This window comes from Heterodontus francisci, chromosome 45 (assembly GCF_036365525.1).
Source record: "Heterodontus francisci isolate sHetFra1 chromosome 45, sHetFra1.hap1, whole genome shotgun sequence".
NCBI classification, from domain to species: domain Eukaryota; kingdom Metazoa; phylum Chordata; class Chondrichthyes; order Heterodontiformes; family Heterodontidae; genus Heterodontus; species Heterodontus francisci.
This window is the reverse complement of record NC_090415.1, coordinates 15,271,952-15,294,450: the sequence shown is the minus strand read 5'-3', so window position 1 is coordinate 15,294,450 and position 22,499 is coordinate 15,271,952. Positions and strand designations below refer to the sequence as shown.

Below are 22,499 nucleotides of genomic sequence, written 5' to 3'. Positions count from 1 at the left end.
ACCATAGGTCAGACCAGTCTCTGTGTTAACGGTATAAGTTCCGGTTGTAATTAATCATATATTTTCACAGTTTGCAGAGATGTCTGCGCCCTCGCTTCCATCTGTTCACTTCTGATAAGTGTTTACTTGAAATATGGAAGGGTTAAATTCGATTTCCAGCGTTAAGTTGGACTCGCTCACAGCGTCCGGTGCGATTTCCTCTTTTCAGCAATGCTATCCGCAGTCACGCTGATCTTACTGCGCAGTCGCCTCGCACATGTGCAGTGAGGCCCACAGCTGCGAACTGCTCTCGGTTATCTCGCTGAAGCCCTATTCTCTGCAATTGTGTAGGTTGAGTTTCAGGAATTGCAGAGGAGGTGATTGCTATTGAAGCAGCAGTATCATGCAAGGCGCTGACTGAGCAGCGACATTTGTCGGGTGCTGGAGTGGGACAGAGATCAATGCACTTTTGGTATAGTATCTATCGTGTTGGACAGAATCAATTTGTTGTGGTTATCAGTGGAAACGTTCACCGTAATGTGACGAAATAGAGGCTACATTAAAGTGAATTACTCTGTCCGTTTCTTTAAACAACAATGACTGTTGCTGTCTTTGAGGCATTCAACTGTCAGTAAAGAGAACAAAAGGGAAAGTCTATGCTGAAGGAACAGGGGAGTAGGATCAATTGGCTGGTTGTTTTGAAGAACTGGACACCATGATACCCGGCACGATGGACTGTATAGTCTGATTTTGCCCTGTATAATGCAATGATTCCACGTTCCAGCTAAACAGACTGGGGAACAGCTGATCCAGGCGCACGTCTTCACAGAGAGAGTTGCACTCCTGTTTAGCCACCTGACATACGAAATGAATTACATCTGCCTTCTTCAAATCTTCTGTAAGTATATGTCGTACTTTTGCAAAGCCTTTGAATATCTGTTTCGTTCACCGCCGACCGACAACCATAGTAAGAGGGCTCATTTTGTATCAGCTAGATTCTCGTGTCAGATAAAGTCAGACATTCAATTAAGTTGACCTGCAATCTATGTTATTCCATTTTATTTTAAATCAGAATTAAGTGATCATGCAAGGTTGTAAGATCGTTACACTCACCTAAGTGGCTCACATTTTATGATTCGATGCTGCAGCCCAAGTAAGATTGCTTCTAAACTGCCTAATATTTCGATATTTATTTTTTAACCAATCTTTAGTCTCAAATGCATAAGCTGCTTTAAAATTCCATATTGCTGCGGTATTGTTTATTAGAAGAAATTAATATTGCTGCGTCATTCGTATCAAGTTAGTTCAATATATTTTTTTTCAATTTGACCAACAGCTGTTATTAACAGCTTTACAGGTTCTGTAACTGGATTGTTACTCTTGGTGCATGTCGTTGCTTTATGATCTGGCAATGCACTTCTTGAACTATGCCTCAGAAAGGAAAAGGGAGAGAGAGGGAGAAACACACACACGTGTGGGCATGGAGAGAGAGAGATGGAGAGGAGGGGGAGAAATTCCACCACTCAAATTGAAAAAGTTAAGATAGTCACATTGGCGGGGCGCGGTGTTGGTGGTGGTGGTGGTGGGGGGGTGGTGGTGGTGAGAGTGGAGACGAGTCAAATACCTGAAGAAAGATGCAGGCAGAGATGGAATAGAGAGAGAGTTAGGGAGGTAAATAATAGCAGACGGGCAAGCAAATACAGACAGGTAAAACGAGACATTGAGGGTGGAAATCAAAGTGAAGAGAAGGATAGATAGACAGGGAACAGTGTTCATCCAACTACTATTTGTATATTCGATGCTAAGTTTGTAAACTTGCCTGGCATCAGGGAAAAAGCACATAGAAATATGCTACATGGGGCAATTCTAACTTCACATCACTTCCGGTAGCTGCTGCGTATCCTTCAGTTAAAACAACTAAAGAGAAAACATCTACCATGATTTAATTTGACCTAAACTGACGACTGTATTTTTTCTCTCTCATAAGGAACTGCCCATGTTCTTCAGAACTTAATGTGGCGGATCTTAAGTGACGTCAAGCTGATATGAAAGTAATCATATGTGAAAGTATCCAACTGGAGCAGCGCTAATTTAGTTAGCTGAAAGGGGATCTGACCCAGCGGGATTGTAATTAAAGATTGGCAAATAAACAAGGAAATTACCAATGTGAGGCCTTCAAATAGTAAATGCTTTTGGTACAGATTAGACATAAATCCACGAGGGAGAAAGGGGGCATTTCAAAAGTAGATTTCTCTTGATGATTAAATATATGGAGAATATTTTGAAACAGAAAAAATGACGACAATGGTAAATGCATGGCGAAGAATACAATAGGGAACTAAGTTGAACAAGGAATGTACGGAACAGTACTGAAAAAAGGAAATAAGTGATGCCAAGTGTATGAAAACGGATTAAATATAGCATAATAAGGAACCTAAAAGTGGATCTAAACATATACATAGCAAAAAGGGAAGTTAAAGGAAGAGTGGGCACGATTTGAAAAGGCAGAAGGCATGGCAGAGCTTTTAAAATGAGAGTTTGCATCCGCTAGCACTAAAGAGCACAATACCACCAATCTCACAGAAAAGGGGGAATTATTAGAGAAACTGGATAGAATGAAATATAGAGGAGATGCTTAAGCACTTGGCAACATTCAAAGTAGAAAATTATCCGATCCAGATGGAATGAGCTCATGTTTCTGAGACAAATGTGGATAAATAAGCAGTTGCTCTGGTCACAACTTAAAATCCTCCTTAACAAAAGAAGTATAAATAAAGCAACGACATGCTAGTCATCATGAAGGCGGTGGTGGTGAAATATTTGTAGACAATAGCCCAAGGCAAAATTAAACATCAGTTGGAAAAATGTAGGTTAATAAATGACAGCCAGCACGGATTTTTTCAAGGCAAATCCTGTTTGACCAGAGGTGTACAAACCTTTCGCATTAGGGGCCACATTACAATATTTGTCCCACATGGGTGGGGGTGGGGGTGGGGGCGGAATGTGAGGTCAGCACATTTTGGAAAGTTAAAGGCATTAAAATATTTTCTTAGGAGCAATCTAAACAACACCAAAATGTGCATTTGTGTGGTCAAGCCTTTAATTAGAAGACTAAGTAATTAACTTGCTTTCTCTTCACAATGTTTAACATTCATTTAGTGAGATACCTGGTATTCTTGTGCAATGTCTGACTACACACTTGATGTAGCAATGTGTAGTACTCCGAATAGATGTCCATCTGTCAGCACTGATCGTGTTATCGTTCTGCCTCTCCCTCTCTGTGTCTCCCCTATCCTCTCTGTGTCTCCCCACCCTATCTGTGTCTCCTCTCTCTCTTTGTCTTTCCTCCTCTCTCTGTGTCTCCTTTCTCTCTCTTCCTCTCGGTCTCTGTCTCTCTGTGTCTCCCCCCTCTGTGTCTCTCCCTCTCTGTATATGTCTCTCCCTCTCTATGTGACGGTGCAAACAGCGAGAAAATATGATTGAATTTGACTTCGAAGTAAGAGAGAGAGTTGATGAGGGCAGTGTCGGTTGATTTTCCGGTCATTCAAAAGGCGTTTGACAAATTAACACATAATAGACTTGTCAGCAAAAACAGAAGTCCATTTTATTAAAGGGGCAGTGTTGCGTAGATGCTAAATTGGCTGAGAGGGAGATAGCAGTGTTTTGTGGTGAATAGCTTGAGGTAATTATACCGTTATACTTCCAAAGATCTATGTTGCTCTTTTTGGATATCTTTATGACTAAGAATTGCTACATAGGATATAATTTCAAAGTGTGCTGATTGCATGAAGCCCAGTCAGGAGAATCGCAACATTCATAACAAGGATATGGACAGACTGATGGAATGGACATATGCATGGAAAATGGAATTTAATGCAGGGAAGTATGAAGTGAGGTGCTGTGGTAGAAAGAATGGGCACGGTCGACACAAACTAAGCAATATAATTTTGAAGAAATTGTGAGAAAAAGTGATCTCGAGATGCACCTACACAAATCATTGAAGGCAGCAGGACAAGCTCAGAAGGTTACTTAAAAAGGCAAACAGGATCCTTGGCTTTATAATCAAAGCATACAGTAGAAAAAAAAGTAAACAGGAAGCTATGCTAATTTCTTCATAAGCCCCCAACTGGAGTGCAATGGCTCAGTCTTGGCTGAGCAGTTTAGGAATGATGGCAAGGCCAGAAAGCATGCAAAGTAAATTTACTGGAATTAAAACAGAGATGGTGGTCTTAAGTTACATGCGAAGACGAGAGTTGGTGGGGCTGTTCTCCCTAAAGCATACAGTATTAAAGGGAGATTTAGCAGATTCGTGTCGACAGCATGAAAAAAAAGGATCGCAAAATAAGGAGAAATTATTTTTATTCTCATCAAGGCTAGTAAATAGACACAACAGAACGCAAGAAATTGCAGAAGATCCAGAGGCGAGATAATGTGGACTGCACTTGCTCAAAGGAAAGCATTAGACCATTGGAAGAGGGGCAGGTCATTCAGCCCCAGAAAGTTTTTCTGCGATTCATTTAAATTGTGGTTGCTCTGTAACTTTACTCTATCTACGCCCCATAGCTTTCATAACGTTTAATTTCCCCCTCCTGACAGTAAAAAAAAAGTCAATCTTTGTTTTGAAGTTGCATTTTAGCGACCATCAACTGCTTTTTGAGGGATACTGTTCTAGATTTCCAGTCCCCGTTGTTTGAATTGTGTTTTCAGATGTCACTCCTGAATAATCTAGCTCTAATTTTAAGGTTTAGCCCCCAAAATCTGAATCTTCACACCACAGCAAATATTTTCTCCCCGACAGCGCTGTCAAATTCTTTAATCATATTAAGCACTTCAATTAAATCACGCCTTAATTTTCCATGTTTAAGGAATCACAAACCTCATCGTTGCAAGTTGTCCTCATGCGTTAAACATTTGGTCCCCGGTAACATTCTAGTATATCTGGGCTGCTGCCTCTCACATGCCAATATTCACTTCTTGAGGTGCTGTGCCCAGAAGGAAATGCAATGTCCCAGATCGGATATAACCAGAGCTCCCGACAGCTTTACAATAACCTCCACACATTTGTATTGCAGGCCTTTTGAGTTAACGGCCAATATTGCATTAGCCTTTCTAATTATGTTTACACCTGTCAGTGATCACTAAAAGCTGGGAATCAGGAAATGGACACCTAATACACTTTGATTATCCACAGCTACAGGCTTCTGCTCAGTTAAAGAACAAAGAACAAAGAACAGTACAGCACAGGAACAGGCCATTCGGCCCTCCAAGCCTGCGCCGATTTTGATGTCTGCCTAAACTAAAACCTTCTGCACTTCCGGGGACCGTATCCCTCGATTCCCATCCTATTCATGTATTTGTCCAGAAGCCTCTTGAACGTCGCTATCGTACCTGCTTCCGTCACCTCCCCTGGCAGCAAGTTCACCACCCACTCACCACCCTCTGTTTAAAAAACTTGCCTCTCACATCCCCTCTAAACTTTACCCCTCTCATCATAAACCTCTGTCCCCTAGTAACTGACTCTTCCACCCTGGGAAAATGCTTCTGACTATCCACTCTGTTCATGCCGCTCATAACTTTGTAAACCTCTATCATGTCGCCCCTCTACCTCCGTCGTTCCAGTGAAAACAATACGAGTTTATCCAACCTCTCCTCATAGTTGGAGAAGAAAAAAATGACTCTTGTTTCTTAGGTCTCACAACCGCACATCGAAATCCACGTACAGCAATCAGTGGCCTGTTGCAATGTTCTCCTCCCATCTGCACTATTCACTATCCCAGCTAACGTAGATCCTCAGCAAACTTAGATTTTCTACTCCATGTTCTTTCATTTATAAATACGCGGAAACACTGTGGTTCCAGTATAGATACCTGGGGATACCACTTGATACCGTGCCAAGTTGACCAGATATCCAGTAACCCGAACACATTGTCTCCGACCTCTTAACAATTCCTTATTCCAGCCGTGGTTAGCACCGCAGCCTCACATGTTCAGCGACTCGGGTTCAATTCTGGGTGCTGCCTGTGTGGAGTTTGCAGGTTCTCCCTGTGTCTGCGTGGGTTTCCTCCGGGTGCTCCGGTTTCCTCCCACATGCCAAAGACTTGCAGGTTGATAGGTTAATTGGCCATTATAAATTGCCCCTAGTATAGGTAGGTGGTAGGGAAATTTCGGGACAGGTGGGGATGTGGTATGGATATGGGATTAGTGTAGGATTAGTATAAATGGGTGGTTGATGGTGGGCACAGATTCGGTGGGCCGAAGGGCCTGTTTCAGTGCTGTATCGCTAAACTAAACAAAACCAACGGCTGTGTCCAATTCCATGCATTTTTGTTAACATCTTCTTGTGCAAAAGCTTCTCAGCATTGAGGAGCTCCATATGACTAACATCCATTGACATTCCTACGTCCTTCTCTAAATTCCAGTTCGGCAGAGGTAACTAACTGTATTGAAATGATCGAAAATGAAAATGTTTGCAGCACAGAAGGGGTTCATTCTTCCCGTCATGGCCATACCAACTGTTGGCACGAGCAACTCAGCTGGTTCCACTCGCCTGCCCTTTCCCTGTTGCCCTGAAATGTTACTCGATTCAGATAAATTGTCCAATTCCCCATGGAGGGCACGATTGAATCTGCATCCACCATACTCTCAGGCAGGGCATTCCTCATGCTCGCCACACGCTGCATAGAAAAAAAATATCCTCATCTCGTCTTTGGGTCTTTTGTCATTGACTTTGCACGGATGCCCTCTGATTACACACCCTTCCGCCATTGGTAAAAATTTCTGCTTGCTTATTCTGTTCACACACTGCATCATTGCACTGTCTGAGCAGCTTATATTTGCCCAAATAGTCATCCGGATAGATGCAATAATAACCTCTGAAGGAAACTGGTTAAGTACTTGAAGAGGAAATCATTGAAGGCTGTGGGAAATAGGTAGGGGAATAAGACTTACAAAGAACCGGCATACGCTAAGTGGGTCGTTCCTTCTGCGTCTAATGCTTCAAATTGTCAATGATTCTTGCATATGCAATCATCACCGTAATTATTTAATTACATAACATATAAAATCCACACTGTGGAAAGCATGTGCCAATTTGAATGCATGAAATATTTGCTATCGAGGTGTTCAGCTGGATAATGGGCTCAGTTTCTAGTTCTTGAGCACATAAATCCAAATACCTTTCCCTCAATCACCCAATGCATGGTAGGCCCTTCTGCAACGTGTTTGCATGTTTTGCAGCAACATGCAGTGACTCCATCATGTGATTTCCTGTTTGCTGAGGCACGAAGAAAGCTTGATGGTCACGCACTTTTCAGGACTGTGCAAATGTGACAACCAAGATCAGAAGTGTGATTATGATGCTCCTGTTAATGATAGTAACATGGCAACAGGAGCAGGCATTTCTGCCCCTAGAGCCCGTTCTGTCATTCAGTCAGTTAATGATACACCTTTGCCTTAACTGGACTTACCCGCAATAGATCCATATCCATTGACACCTGACCGAACAAAAGTCTGTCCCAATCTTGACAGATCCAAATAACCAGTCATCCATAGTTGTAATGGAAAACAATTCCAGATTTTCTTTTGCTATCTTTGTGTGATATAGATGTCTTTATTTGTTCTCCCGAAGGGTCCAGCTCTAATTTTAACATTTTTTCCCGACTTGTTCCTGTTTCTTGTCCAAAGGATTTCGGCTTTTTTTACGTAAACTATGGTGTCCTTTTAACATTTTAAACACATGAATCATATCGCCCCTCAATCTAAGACCTAAATATAATTCACTGTCATGAACAGTTAGCAAAATAAACGTTGAAACCAGCACTGTGGGAGACCAGTGTTCATTGCCAACTGTAAGGAAATACTGTCCCTACTTGTGGCATTGCTGCATTTCCCAGTTAATATTTCATTCAATATGCAATCTTCTTATTCTATACTATTCAACCTAATCTATCATTTTTAGTGAGGTGCCAGCAATGACTGAATTGCACGTCCACCATGCCTATTGTATGGTCAAAGAATTCAATTAAGTTTATGAAGCTGGATGAAGGCCTTTGAAATCTGCCCTTGGCTGCTTGTAACTTATTTTCTAGATACCTGATTGTTAAGCCTCAATTAAATAATGCAAACTTTCCCTTATTACAGATTTTATGAAAACTGACCTGAAATTGCCTGTATTAGCTTTGTCTAATACTTAGCCATCTCTGCTGCTTCTTGACTTCAGACTAGAGGAGCCAGTTTGGATACCACCAGTACCCATCCTCTACTTAAAGATTGTTAAAATTCAATGCCCAGCTAAGGCAATAAATTATTGTTCGATATAATATTTCCTTTGCATTTAACTTTTAATTTTGGACGAAGAAATGATGGCATTGGTATGAAGACATTGCTATGTTATGTCAATCTGTCAAGTTTACTGTTCTCATTGTTTACTGATACCAGCTAAAAAAAAACTTTCTGGTTTATTTTCTTAAGTGTCACATTTCTAGTGGTAGAATTTGAGCTCATAACCTTTAAGTTACTGATCTACTACCACAGCCAAAACACTAGCAGAGTGATTCTGGAGAGCAGCTTTGGACCTAGGCAACGTTTATGTTTCTGCCTCACGAATAAATCAGTGACGTATAACAAGATTATTGAGCCAGGGCGTGAAGCTGGCCTGGTGGATAGGCTGCCGAGTATGGAAAACAATAGCGACTGAGGTAGTCACAATGCTAGTTTTAGCCTCTAGACAACTGTTTGCACTGGATCTGTAACAAAAGTGGCCTTATATTCTTCAACCCTCCATAAGGATGCCAAAGGCGAGGTGGTAGGGAGGTGGCAAGGTCAGTAGACAAATGCTCCAAAGACCTAGGAGAATGCCCGAAGAACATGGGTTTAAATCCCAGTAGTGTGGAATTCACTTATAAACCAATTGGAATTAAAAGTTAATTTCAGTAATGGTGCCAACATTATCATCAAATACATCTGGCTCCCTAATGTCCTTTAGGGAAGGAAATCTGTTGTATTTAACTGGTCTGGCCCACATGTCATGTGATTGACTTGCAACTGCCTGCCAGAAATGGCCAAGCAAGACACTCGATTGTAAACGGCAATTATGGATGGGCAACAAATGCTGGCCTTTCCAGCGACGCATGACAGAAAATAAAAACGATGCAGTGGTATAAATTGGGCATTGCATTCTAGCCGCTCTTGATAGAAACCGTCTGCCTTTCATTCAAGATAAAATCAGCAGACATGAATATCGGTGGTTTTCCATAATGGTCAGGAAATCTACCAATTCCGTTTCCTGCACTGGTTGAAGTTGAACATTTACTCTGTCATATTAAGTTGCGTGGAGATTTGAAATGGTATCCTTTGATAAGCTGGCCTGTTCCTCACAGAGGGAGAAAAACTAACAAGGATGTAGACAACAGGGGTACCTAAGGCCATGGATATTTGGATAATGTGTGGATTCGCACAGTTACTAAAAGTTTGACGTCTGAATCTAGAAGTTAGGACTTGAAACGAGTGAACAAGACTGTGCTATTTGATTTAGCCAGATACATGTGTGCAATGAGTAAGAAGTGTTGCGTTGCCCGAGTTTATAATGTATTAAAACAAGACGGAGAGCAAGACTGGCACATGCGGATGTCAAAGCTTTATGAGAGCAACGAAAGGAGTTGTCACGGTAACAGCATCAATGAAGGATGGATTTCCAGCTTTCTGCTTGGGCATAGATTTGTCACAGGGTTTCGTGCACCCCAATTATAAGGAAGCAAATCCTCCACTCTCGTTGTAAGCTAGTGGACGATCTTCCCCAACAATTCTCGTTTAGTCAACAGTAGCTTTCATCTAATCTGATGCCTTTGGAACATTGCTTGGGTGCATAACAATTGACTGCAATTGAAAAAAAATACGTCCTTGCTTGTGAAGCAACTGCGGGGTGGTAGCATTTTGGATTATTGACAAACGGTGTGTTTAAAATAGGAATGCTGTCTCTGTTTGGGAACCATAGATGGCTTAGAACAAATGCAAATATGTTCACAGATAACGAAACAAATATTGCAATATGTTATCTTTTTCAGTGACAAGTATTCATCACCTGACCACGCAAGGTAAGATGTCAGCATCAAACGTTCCTTATGATACTAATTCAGTGGCTTTGAATAAGCGTGAGTGAACTTCGACATTGGCAGTGCTGCAAAGGGCGTGGTATCGGACACATTGCCTGTTAAACGGCCCGTCTAACATTGAGTTCAATTGAGTTCAATCAACTGAATGTATAGGGAAGACTTTGCATAACCTGCACTCAGTTGAACTTCACGTCATCGTCTCTGGTTTGGCGCTAAAGACAGTAGAAATCATCAACGTTTTTCATGTTGGAATGAACGTTGGGCAGTATTGATGGCATTGGGCCTAACAGGACACCAGTTTTAAGACAAGTTGAAAATCTAACCCAGTATATTAAAATCACTGTAAATTTTAAATGAGGATAATTTCGAGAGAGGAAAGAGTCTTACTTGGCTCGTTATGCCTATTAAGTGGTTATGCCTATTAACTGGTTGACGAATGCTTTTCGGGTAATGAAGCAGCCAGAGCCGTTTTGAGGCTGGGAAAGATTTGAGAATTGCCGAGCTGTGGAATTCAAATTCCTAATGCAAATTACTGGATTAAAGCTGGAGCAACATGGGGCTCCTGCCAAGCAAAATGTTGCTTCCAGGGAAGTTCACCATAGGGAAGACGCGTTTTTTTTGTGACCGCAAACGCCCACGTAATTCTTTTTGGGGGGGTTTGTTGGGGGTGGGGGGGGGGGTCTCGAGGATCACTCCTGCTCTTTCAGGCACCACTAAAACTCATGAAGTATTTACTTTTTCAGGGTCCCTTTTATTTTGTTGCTGGTAAAACTGAACCTGCATGGATTAAATCCGTTCAGTTGTCGTCTGCATTGGTAATAGTTGCGTCATGCACTCCATTCATCAGCTATGGCTCAGTTGTCAACCGGCCCTGTTTTGAGTCAGAAGGTTATGCCTCACAGCTCCAGCAACCCGGGTTCGGTTCTGGATACTACCAGTGCGGTACTTGCAAGTTTTCCCTATGACCGCGTGGGTTTTTGCCGGGTGCTCCGGTTTCCTCCCACAGCCAAAGACTTGCAGGTTGAGAGGTAAATTGGCCATCGTAAATTGCCCCTAGTGTAGGTAGGTGGTAGGAGAAATGAGGGAAGGTGGGGATGTGGTAGGGAATGTTTATCTTTTCTTTATCTTTGGCCTCCTTATCTCGAGAGATAATGGGTAAGCGCCTAGAGGTGGTCAGTGGTGTGTGGAGAAGCGCCTGGAGTGGCTATAAAGGCCAATCCCAGAGTGACAGGCACTTACACAGGTGCTGCAGAAAAATTTGTTTGTCGGGGCTGTCGGGAATGTAGGATTAGTGTAAATGGATGGTTGATTGTCGGCACAGACTCGGAGGGCTGAAGGGCCTGTTTCAGTGCTGTATCTCTCTATGACTCTATTGTGGTTTTAAGTGCTATTTTGAGCCAAACAAAGACGAAAATGCAAGTGCTCCCATGCAACCTGCATTGTCAGAGGTACCACCGTTCAGATGATATGTTAAATCGGAGCTCAGTCTGCCATCTCAGTTGGACACGCCACATAAGTGCCAGGCAATGACCATCTCAACCAAGAAAGAATCTAATCATATACCATTGACATTCAATGGTATTCCGATTACTGGATCCTCCTCTATCAACATCGTGGGTGTTACCATTAATCAGATGCTGAACTGCTGTAACCCTGTTAATACCATGGCGACAAGAGCATGTCAGAGGGTAGGAAACCTGCAGCCAGTAACTCAACTCCTGCCTCCCCAAAGCCTTTCCAAGATCTACAAGGCTCGAAGTCAGGAGTGTGATGGAATACTGTGCACTTGTCTGGATTGGTGCAGCTCCAACCACACTCAGGGAGCTCGATACCATCCAAGACAAAGCAACCACCTTGATCAGCATCCCATCCATAGATATTTACTCCCTGTGCCACCGACGCACAGTGGCAGCAGTGTGTACTATCTACAAGATGAACTGCAGCAACGCACCAGGCTCCTTTCACAGCACATTCCAAACCCGCGACCTCAACTACCTGGAAGGGAGCACCACCAGTTCCCTCTCAAACCACACACCATCCTTGCTTGGAACTATATCCCCGATGCTTTACTGTCATTGGGTCAAGTTCCTGGAACTCCCTTCCGATTAGCATTGTGGGTGTACCTCCCCAAAATGTTCTGTAGCGGTTCAGGAAGACAGCTCACCTCCACCTTCCCAAGGTCAATTAGTGATGGGCAATAAATGCTGTCCGAGCTGCATCCCATCAACAAATACAAAACTTAGAAGATCTGATGGCACTATACACCAATTGCTTTGGCCTTCAATCAAAATTACATGACAGATGATATAGCCATTATCACGTTGCCGCTTGTGGGCACCTGCTGCGCGCACCATTGGCTGACACTTTTCCTACTTTACAGCAATACCTACATTTCTAAGTTCCTCATTGGCTCTAATACTCTTTGTGTCAACCTGTCGTCGTTAAATACTGTATATAAATGTAAAAAGTTTTTTTTTTAAATTACATTTAAGAACATGCTTTGCATTGTGGAAGATGACAATGAACTTCAAAATTTTGACATCTCTGTCGGTCAATGGCACGTCATGTTCAAAATGGCGGCAGACAAAGCGACGGTGTTAACTTGGTTCATTGGTGTCACGACTCGATTCACCGAATTAAAATGATGAATAAAAAATCGACTGACATCTGATAGGTGGTGCATCCTTGGTGCCTCAAATAGATATACCCACTGTAATTCATGCTGTGCTTAGTGCAAAGGTAGGCAGTTTTCGTATTTCTGCTCACAAAATAACGCTTTATCTTTCGGCAGCACGGCAACTACAGATCCTCCTTAGGTATCCCCCAAGTGGAATTGTAAAAGAAGGAGAGAAAGTTAAACTTCAGTGTCCCTACGGCCCCCGGTACACACTGTGGTATAAAGATTCGAGTCGTTTAGATGGATTTTCAGGTGAATATTACGAAACAAAGGCCGACAAAGACAGTGGAGGATTTTACCATTGTCTATCGAAGTTTGCTCAGCGCAGATGGGAATATAGTACACGTCTGGAAGTGGTCACTATCGGTAGGTGAACGTTGACATTTATAATCATAGAAAAGCGTAAATGAGATTAAAACGTGCTTAAAAGTCATTGAATGGCAGTTGAAGTGCAGTTGATGCTTTATTTAACAAACGCCGCTGGCAATTTGAGGAAGGATGAAATGTAACTGAATAAAGCACATTACGGTAACGACTAAATGATCTGATATAGTAATGTTGGTTGAGGGATAAATATTGCCTAGGACAGCAGGCGAAGCCCCTGCTCTCATGCCCATAGTGCTATGGTATTGTTTTTGCCATGACTTAGTCCAGAAATGTGGCACCGACCGAACAGCATGATATAATGCAGACTATCGAACACTGTCAAAGCTAAAGCAAAGCTATCCAGTGATCACTTAACTAAGTGAAACGTACCCGCTCCCGCCCCCACCTCACGACCCTTCCAGCATCCCGAATTCTTCATTTCCCCAGAGTTCAGATTGTTGTTGGCGCTTCTGGCGGCAGCACAGTAGCACAGTGGTTAGTACCGCAGCCTCACAGCTCCAGCACCCCGCGTTCAGTGTTTGCAAGCACTCCCTGTGACACGTGGGGTTCCGCCATGTGCTCAAGTTTCCTCCCACAACCAAAGACTGGCACTGTTGGTAAATAAACTGGCCATTGCAAATTGCTCCTTGTGCAGGTAGGTGGTAGGAGAATGGTGGGAATATGGGGTTAATGTAGGATTAGTATTAGTGGGTGGTTGTTGATCGGCTCAGAGTCTGTGGGCCCAAGGACCGGTTTCAGTATTGTCTGTCTCTCGCGATATCTCTATATCAGCAGGCATGTGGTTAACGTATGATTCAGCACTTCATCAGTCACCTTTTGCAAGGCGGACCAAAAACACATATGGAAGAGCGGCTCTATAAAAAATATGGAATGTGGTTGTTAATCGTGCTTTGAATTCTTGCAGTAATTTTAAGTTAATGTAGCTATTAGCCACCCCGCCTTTACTCAATTTCTTTCATTTTCAAACGTCACACTTGGTAATTTGCGATTTAGAATCCACATTCGCGCGTCAAAATTAGAAAAAAAATGTTTATTATCTGATTGCTGTTTTTGGGAACTTCTTCTGCACAAATTGATTACTGAGTTCCTTTGGTGTCAGCAGTGAGGACAATTCTTTGGTTATGAAGCACATCGGGACATCTTGAAATCACGAAAGGCGCTGAATAAATTCACTGTAGTTAGTCTTTACTTCAGAGTGAATGCAGAGCAACCTGATTGCTGGAATGGAGGTGCGACTTATTTGCATAACGGTTACATTGGTCCTTTCTGAGACCAGTAGCGAATGACATCACAAGGTATTGATGATTGATGAAGGGTTAATGGATGTTATCAATATGGACTTCAGTAAAGCCTTTGACAAGGTCCCTCATGGCAGACTGCTCCAAAAGGTGAAGTCACACGGGACCAGAGGGGAGGTGGCAAGATGGATACAGAACTGGCTCGGTCATAGAAGACAGAGTGTAGCAGTGGAAGGGTGCTTTTCAGAACGGAGGGCTGCGACTTGTGGTGTTCTGCAGGGATCAGTGCTGGGATTTTGATGTTTGTAGTATATATAAATGATTTGGAGGAAAATGTAGCTGGTCTGAATAGTAAGTTTGCAGACGACACAAAGGTTGGTGGAGATGCGGACAGAGAGTAGGATTGCCAGAGCATACAGCAGGATATAGATCGGTTGGAGACTTGGACGGAGAAATGGCCGATGGGGTTTAATCCGGACAAATGTGAGGTAATGCATTTTGGAAGGTCTAATGTAGATGGGAAGCATGCAGTAAACGGCAGAACCCTTAGGAGTATTGACAGGCAGAGAGATCTGGGCATACAGGTCCACAGGTCTTTGAAAGTGGCAACGCAGGTGGATAAGGTAGTCAAGAAGGCATACGGCATGCTTGCCTTCATCGGTCGGGACACAGAGTATAAAAATTGGCAAGTCATGCTGCAGTGGTACAGAACTTGAGTTAGGCCACACTTAGAATATTGCGTGCAATTCTGGTCGCCAAACGACCAGAAGGACGTGGAGGCTTTGGAGAGGGTACAGAAGAGGTTTACCAGGATACTGCCTGTCCTGAAGGACCTTAGCTATGAGGAGAGGTTGGATAAACTCGGATTGTTTTCACTGGAATGACGGAGGTGGAGGGGCGACATGATACAGGTATACAAAGTTATAAGCGGCATGGACAGAGTGGATAGTCAGAAGCTTTTTCCCAGGATGGAAGACTAGGGGTCATCGGTTTAAGGTGCGAGGGGAAACGTTTAGAGGGGATGTGCGAGGCAAGTTCTTTACATAGAGGGTGGTGAGTGCCTGTTACTTGTTGCCGGGGGAGGTGGTGGAAGCAGGTACCATAGAGATGTTTAAGAGGCATCTTGACAAATACATGAATCGGATGGGAATAGAGGGATACGGACCCCAGAAGTGAAGAAGGTTTTAGTTTAGGCAGGCATCAAGAACGGCGCAGGCTTGGAGGGCCGAATGGCCTGTTCCGGTGCTGTACAATGTTTTGTTCTTTGTTCTTGTTCTTTGTATTGCATGAAAGCCGGGACAACGTGGGCGGGGCATAACTCTTGATGAACTGGATTTGTTATGCAAGCAGCTGTTTTGTCCTACTGATCAGGAGACCAATCCGTTTACTGTCCTTTTTATCTCACTGATGAAGGTGAATTTAACTTGCAGTGAGCTTAAATAAGGAAAGCAGAGTAAGGCCAGTTGATTTCTCATTCCGGAAAAAGAAGAATCAAATGGCAAAAAAATATGGCTCAAATGTTCGATAGATCCTTGTGCCCATTCTTGTGTGATCCACTTGGTTATTGTTGGGTAAAATTGCATTTCAAACCTCGCGAGATGCTATTACAGTGAAGGTTTATTTCCCCAATTCAGTGATTATTTTTTCTTCCATTCCTATTTCCTTTATATAATTCAAGGCACAAGCGTTCCCTAAACAAATAAAGACTGGACATCCAATACTAGATCTTCCTGTAGTAGACAATGGAAATAAAGGGTAGAATAATAAATGAAAATTAGGTTCATGACAGAGACAAGGTATGGAATACATTTAAAAAGGCAAAATATTATAAAAGCACAGGTAAAAATTGAAAACAAATTGTGAACAAGAACAAGACAGAATGGCTGGCACGCAAGATATTAAAGAACAAATCATAATTTTGAAACATTTACAAGGTTAAAAGGAATGGAATTCTGTTTATCAACAAATAATATTCTCGTGGAGGCAATGAGAGTATCAGGGCTATTGCATGAGAAGTTTGATTTTTTCTTCAAAAAGGAAGAACAATCAGTTAACGGCATTGTAGAGGTGGATAGCATAAAAATAGATTAACAGGAATATTAAACAGATTGGCATCAATGAACGTTAACATTCTCCCAGTCCAGATGGGATGCATCCGATGTTTCTGAGAATAGCAACGGTGGGAATAGAAGAAGCTCTGAAAAAATAGATCAATCCTCCTTGGATATTGGAGTGTGCCTGAGGCCTGGATGATTCTGTATGTTAAAGCTCTATTCCAAAAACAAAAGTTGAGGGATAAAGCTGGCAATACAGGCCAGATAGTATCATGCCAATCATGGGAACCTACTGGAGACCCTTGTCAAATTCGAAAAAAATTCTCACATGGGGAAACATAGTTCAATAAGGAAAAAGTAGCATGGCTTTATTAATTACAAATCATTTCTAATTTTGAACAAGTTTGAGTTATTTTTGATCGCATAGTAGACAACTTTGATAAACGTTTTTCGGTTGAAATTGTGGTTATGGACTTTCAAAAATTACTTGAACGTATATCACTTTAGAGACATATTTGGAAAATAGAAATGCAGTGGGTTAAATTGACCATGCTGCCTTTGATAGGCAAACGACTAAGAGCTTTAAATCAAACAGTAGGGTGAAAAAATATTTATCTGACTGGAGAGAAATATTCATGGTGCTCACCCCAGATGGTGGTATTTGAACAAATGCTTTTCTTTGTATATTTAAATGACTAGGCTTGGGAGTAGGAAGTGGCATTTTAGTACTCCGCACAGAACATAAGGGGAAGGGAAGATCTAATTAAAGTATTAAAATAAAGAGAAGTTTGAGGTTAAAAATAGTTTAACCTAGTAATAGACATGTGAACGACGCTATGGACTTAAAATAAATGCAAAAAGTACCGGAGTGGAATTGAAGACATTTTTTTTTGCTATCTGGATCCGCGCACTGAAAAGGTGATATCAGCAGTCGGCGGCACAGTGGCGCAATGGTTAGCATTGCAGCCTCACAGCTCCAGCGACCCGCGTTTAGTTCTGGGTCCTGCTTGTGCGGAATTTGCAAGCTCTCCCTATGACTGCGTGAGTTTCCACTGGGTGCTCTGGTTTCCTTCCACAGCCAAAGACTTGCAGGTTGATATGTAAATTGGCCATTGCAAATTGCCCCTAGTGTAGGTAGGTGGTAGGAGAATGGTGGGGATGTGGTAGGAAATATGGGGCTAATGTAGGTTTAGTATAAGTGGGTGGTTGTTGGCCAGCACAGACTCTGTGGGCCGAAGGGCCTGTTTCAGTGCTGTATCGCTGTATACATAAAATAAAAGTCTCTAAGTACTTTAAAAAGATGGTTGGACGCATATTGAAGAGGGTTCATTTGTAACGTCATGGTGAACAAGCTGGGGAATTGTGTCTAAATGGGGCACTTCAATCAAAGATCCAGCACAGGCATTATGGGACGAATTACTTTCTTTTGTGCTGTAAGTATCTATAATTATTTGTTTCCTGCACAATGGATGTATCAACCTTGGCTCGTGTGATATAAAGCGATCTTGGGCGTTGCTTCGTGGAAACGAACATGACATTGAGAATGAAGACAGCTGCTGATTCGATATTGTCCGTTTAATGCCCCTTTCCAATTCGTGTTTGCAACAAATAGCAGTAACTTCCATCACAGTTTGAAAAAACGTACCATTTAGAAACGCCTGTCCATTTGAAATAATATTCGATTAATTTTTTTGCATTTACTTCAATGCAGTTGAAATTCGATTGGTGTCTGCAATGGTGGGGCCGGTCCTCTCTAACTGGCTCAGAAGCCATTGGACTAACATGGTAGATATACACCTCTAGCAAATCATGAGACTTATTTATCGAACGTTGAGACCAACACGGCTCGAGTGGCTTCCTGTGTTAACACATATTTGTCCCACAGATGTCTGCAGGGAAAGTATTCTCCTCAACGAATACCATCACCTGACACCTAACAAACCACTTCCATTCACATAGGACTTCAAAAAAAAAAGACACACTCACCTGAAATCCCGCAGGCCATACTGCAAATCACTCGACATCCTACAAACCAATGACAGCCTCACAGTCTTGATGGCGCATGCATCACCAACCACATCCTGGTAACTGTCCCGCGTGCTGAAGTCACAGGTTTCAACTGTGGCCATCCAATATAGACCATCGCCCACATATTGCACTCTTGCCTGACTGATCCATGTCTGCTGTTAGCACAACCATTCATATTACATGAGCTGAATCCTTTGAATGTATTGTTAACCTCGACCTCGAACTATATCTGCTTCCCAAGCTAGATCCACCTGAATAGGCGGGCCTCATTCCAAGTTCCTTAATCCACATAGAACCATAGAATCGCACAGCACAGAAGAGGTTATTTAGCCCATCGTGCCTTTGCGAGCACTTAGAAAGAAGACAAATGGCCCATCTCTTCCCAATACCCCTGATTTTATTTTCCCTTTCAAATATATACACAATTCCTTTTGTAAGTCGCTATGTAATGCATACTCACCATCATTTCTGGTGGTAAATTCCAGATCATGGCAACTCATTGCACTAAAGATAAACCTCAATTTTCCTCTTGCTCTTTGTCAAATCATTTTAACTCAGTGCACTGTTTCCCATCTTTCCTGCCAATGGATACAGATTTCCCCTATTTCATCTATCAAAGCTTCTCATAATGGTGAACGCTTCGTTTCAAAGTGCACTTAGCTTCTCTGTTCTAAGGAGACCTTTCTAGCAATTCTCCCTTTAACCCGTTGTGCTACAAGCAGCAACATTGACGTTTATTTCGTCTCTATACATCTGGTGAGAAAATAGCAGCTGTTGATTGCGAGAAGACAGTTGTTCTTCTTGATTTGTAAACTCGATTCTCGAAATTGAAGTTCTTGCATGGATGTTTGAAGGGCAAGATAAGAGGTATCCACTGAACGGAGAAAGGAACACAGTGACATTTTGATGCCGCAAGCGTCGACGTTGCGTTTTGCGTCATAGATTTGCTGTAACTATGGCGATGCTGAGAGATCAACATGCAACTCACGACCTTAGAAAGCAATGATCTTGAAATATTTCGACGTGTATGTTAATCTATTTGAATTTTTAGTTATTTCACGCGTCTCTTTTTTTGCAGCTTCTGATATGACTTTGACGCTAGATGCCAATCCAAGGGATGCACAAATCGGTGAAATGATTACTTTGAAATGCTTGGTACCTGAAGGGAGAGGGAAGGGTAATGGAGGCTTCCTGTGGTTTCGGAATGAACGAATAATAGCACAAAATCAATTGCAGTACATCATTAGAAAAGCGAAATATTCAGATGAAGCATCCTATCGTTGTGAACTCCAAATTAAATACAGGAAGTGGGTTTCACCGAAAGTAAACATCACAGTAACAGGTCGGTGACCTGATTTGTTCTTCTTTCTCCGTTGTTGATAAGTTGTAGAATGATGCAAATTGAGATTAATTCTGAAAACGTTCATACATATATAGACTGTGGCACGTCTCTGGGGTACATGTGGCAACAATACAGGCTTAGTTAAACTGCAAAGACTTCGAGTAACCAATGAATCCATCTGAGAAGATTTGTTTGCTTGAAGGAATGGTCAGGACTGTCTGCTCTTCGTGATGAAGTTCTGTGCCTTCAAGTTGCTGAGAGATGTCTTGTGCATCACCATCCATATATGGGTAAACTTGCAAAGAGTCATCGTGTCATGGAGAGATACAGCACTGAAACAGGCCCTTCGGCTCACCGAGTCTGTGCCGACCAGCAACCACCCATTTATACTAACCCTACATTAATGCCATATTCCCTATCACATACCCCACCTTCCCTCAATTCTCCTACCACCCACATACACTAGGGGCAATTTACAATGGCCACTTTACTACTCAAACCTGCAAGATTTTGGTAATGGGAGGCAGAAAACCACGCAGTCACAGGGAGAACTTGCAAACGCCGCACAGGCAGTACCCAGAACTGAACTCAGGTCGCTGGAGCTGTGAGGCTGCGGTGCTAATCACTGAACCACTGTGCCACATCAGATCACGTTCGCAATTTGGAACGTGTTATGACGAACTATATTACAGCCAAATATTATAAATGCATTTACGGGGATGCTTCGTAAACTGATAATGGTGAAACAATAGGAGGACACGTTATAAAGTGTTCGGTGGGGAAGTGTGGGAGGCGACCATTGTGGATCATAAACACGTGCATTGACCATTTGCCGGAAAATATGTTTTGCTGTCTTGTAACAACGATGTCCTACTATTTAAGCATGGAGACAGGACAGGATGGGGTGTTCAAACGTTCTAAAAATGTTCTTGTCCTTTAGAAGTTACAGGCCCTAAGAGAAAGGGGTGGGGGTGGGGGCAGCGGGGGTTGGGTGTTGCGGTTGAAGGAAATTGACCATATACCTTGAGCCTGAATAATCTGTCTATCAAAGTGTTGGCAAAGGGCAGCCTAAAGAGGGAAGAAAACAGATGGTTATTTCATTTCATCTCCACTCCTGAGGCCCCGCTTGCCCATCATCGGCCGTGGGTCCTTTGAAATGCTAGCCTTAGGCTGCAATCCAAAAGGCTCATTTGTCTTTTATGATTTGAATAGCGACAGTCTCTGAAGCCTGCTGATATGCCCCTGTTGATACCATTTCATAACCAGATGATTCTAAATAATAAAAGTCTGTCCTTAATGGTGAGATTTCCCTTTACTGAGTTGAGTAGAAACGCTTTCAATTCTCCAGTAAAATTCCCTGGACAACTGGTTAGTTGCTCATATTTGGGTCCCACACTACCTCGGCACAAGTGTTCAATTCCCGTGAAATTTATCAGCTTCAATCGCCAGTTACTTCTCAAAAAGCGGAAATCAATTAACATTTTTGGAGCTCACACCAACCCTTCCAACCTGAGAATTTCTGGGCCAAATACGGGGGATATGCCTCACAATGAAAATAGTATTAATAAATCCAGCTGTACCCTCCAGTAGATTCAACGCCAGATTGGCCAGTACTTCTTTTCTGTTGATTATTTAACACTAGTTTAGACTCAGCTGGCATATTGCATCCCGTTCCGGGTTGTCGCACTTTAGGGAAAATGTCAGGGCCTGGAGGAATGCAGAAAACATTCACGAGAATGGTTGCAGTGATGTGGAACTCAATAGATTGGAGAAGTTGGGGTTCCTTGGAAAAGAGAAAGCGAGAGGTGATTTGATAGGTTTATTCAACATCATGAGGGGTTTGGATAGAGTAAATAGGAAGAAACTGTTTCCACTCGTGAAAGCATTGAAAACGAGAGGGCACGGATTTAAAGTAATTGACAAAAGAAGCAAAAGCGGTACGAGCAAATCATTTTTTTTCATGCAGTGTGTAGTTAGGATCAGGAATGCAATGCCTGAGAGTGTGGTGAAGACATGATGAACTGAGACATTCAAAACGGAATTAGACAGTTATCTGAAAAGGAAGAATATGCAGGAACTGGTCATTCGGAGAGCCGGTGCAGGCATCATGAGTCAAATGGCCTTATTCTGTCCTGTAACAGTTCTGCGATTCTGTGATTTTCCACACTGTTTTGCAGTTGGGATAGAGGCTGGGAGAAGAAACAGGTAGAGTGAAACTCGATTAATGAAATATGCGTCAAATACGTTGTGACTGCTTTAGAATCAATTACCAGTTGGAGTTGAGCGTATGACAACCACAAATATTTTCTCCCAACACTAGATCGCTATGTGGCCCTTCAGGTCGATCCAGCAATAGTCTTCGAAGGAGATATGCTAAATTTGACCTGTCGGTGCAGATACAAGTCTTACAGAAAAACAGTCTTCACATTTTATCAAGATGGCAGAAAGATCCATTCAATTAATGTGCCCCATTGGAAATGTCTGCATAGCATTGAAGCTGTTACGTTGAAACACAGCGGATCATACCATTGTGAAATTGGCTATATAAGCTCACGCAGTGTTCCTGTCCACATTCACGGTGAGTATGCAAGGTTTCAATCGGTGATCTCCTTGAATATGTATCCAGATTGCTGGTGTATATATCCGAGATGTTCTGCCTCTCGCCTCAGCATCAGCGAAAAAGAG

General features: G+C 42.4%; 1 protein-coding gene across 3 annotated transcripts in view; it reads left to right on the top strand.

Annotated features, from left to right (window-relative positions):
- Positions 1-238: 238 nt before the first annotated feature.
- LOC137356221 (Fc receptor-like protein 2) overlaps positions 239-22,499 on the top strand; it is a 51,047-nt gene continuing 28,786 nt past the window's right edge. The window contains exons 1-6 of one of the 3 annotated variants that reach the window (XM_068022081.1): positions 239-451; positions 764-877; positions 10,041-10,070; positions 12,880-13,131; positions 19,551-19,814; positions 22,135-22,392. In XM_068022081.1, the coding sequence (XP_067878182.1) occupies positions 847-877; positions 10,041-10,070; positions 12,880-13,131; positions 19,551-19,814; positions 22,135-22,392 (835 nt within the window). In that variant the 5' untranslated portion in view covers positions 239-451; positions 764-846. Of the gene's footprint in view, positions 878-10,040; positions 10,071-12,879; positions 13,132-19,550; positions 19,815-22,134; positions 22,393-22,499 lie in introns of all 3 variants that reach the window. The other 2 variants (XM_068022083.1, XM_068022082.1) reach the window with 2 other exon arrangements.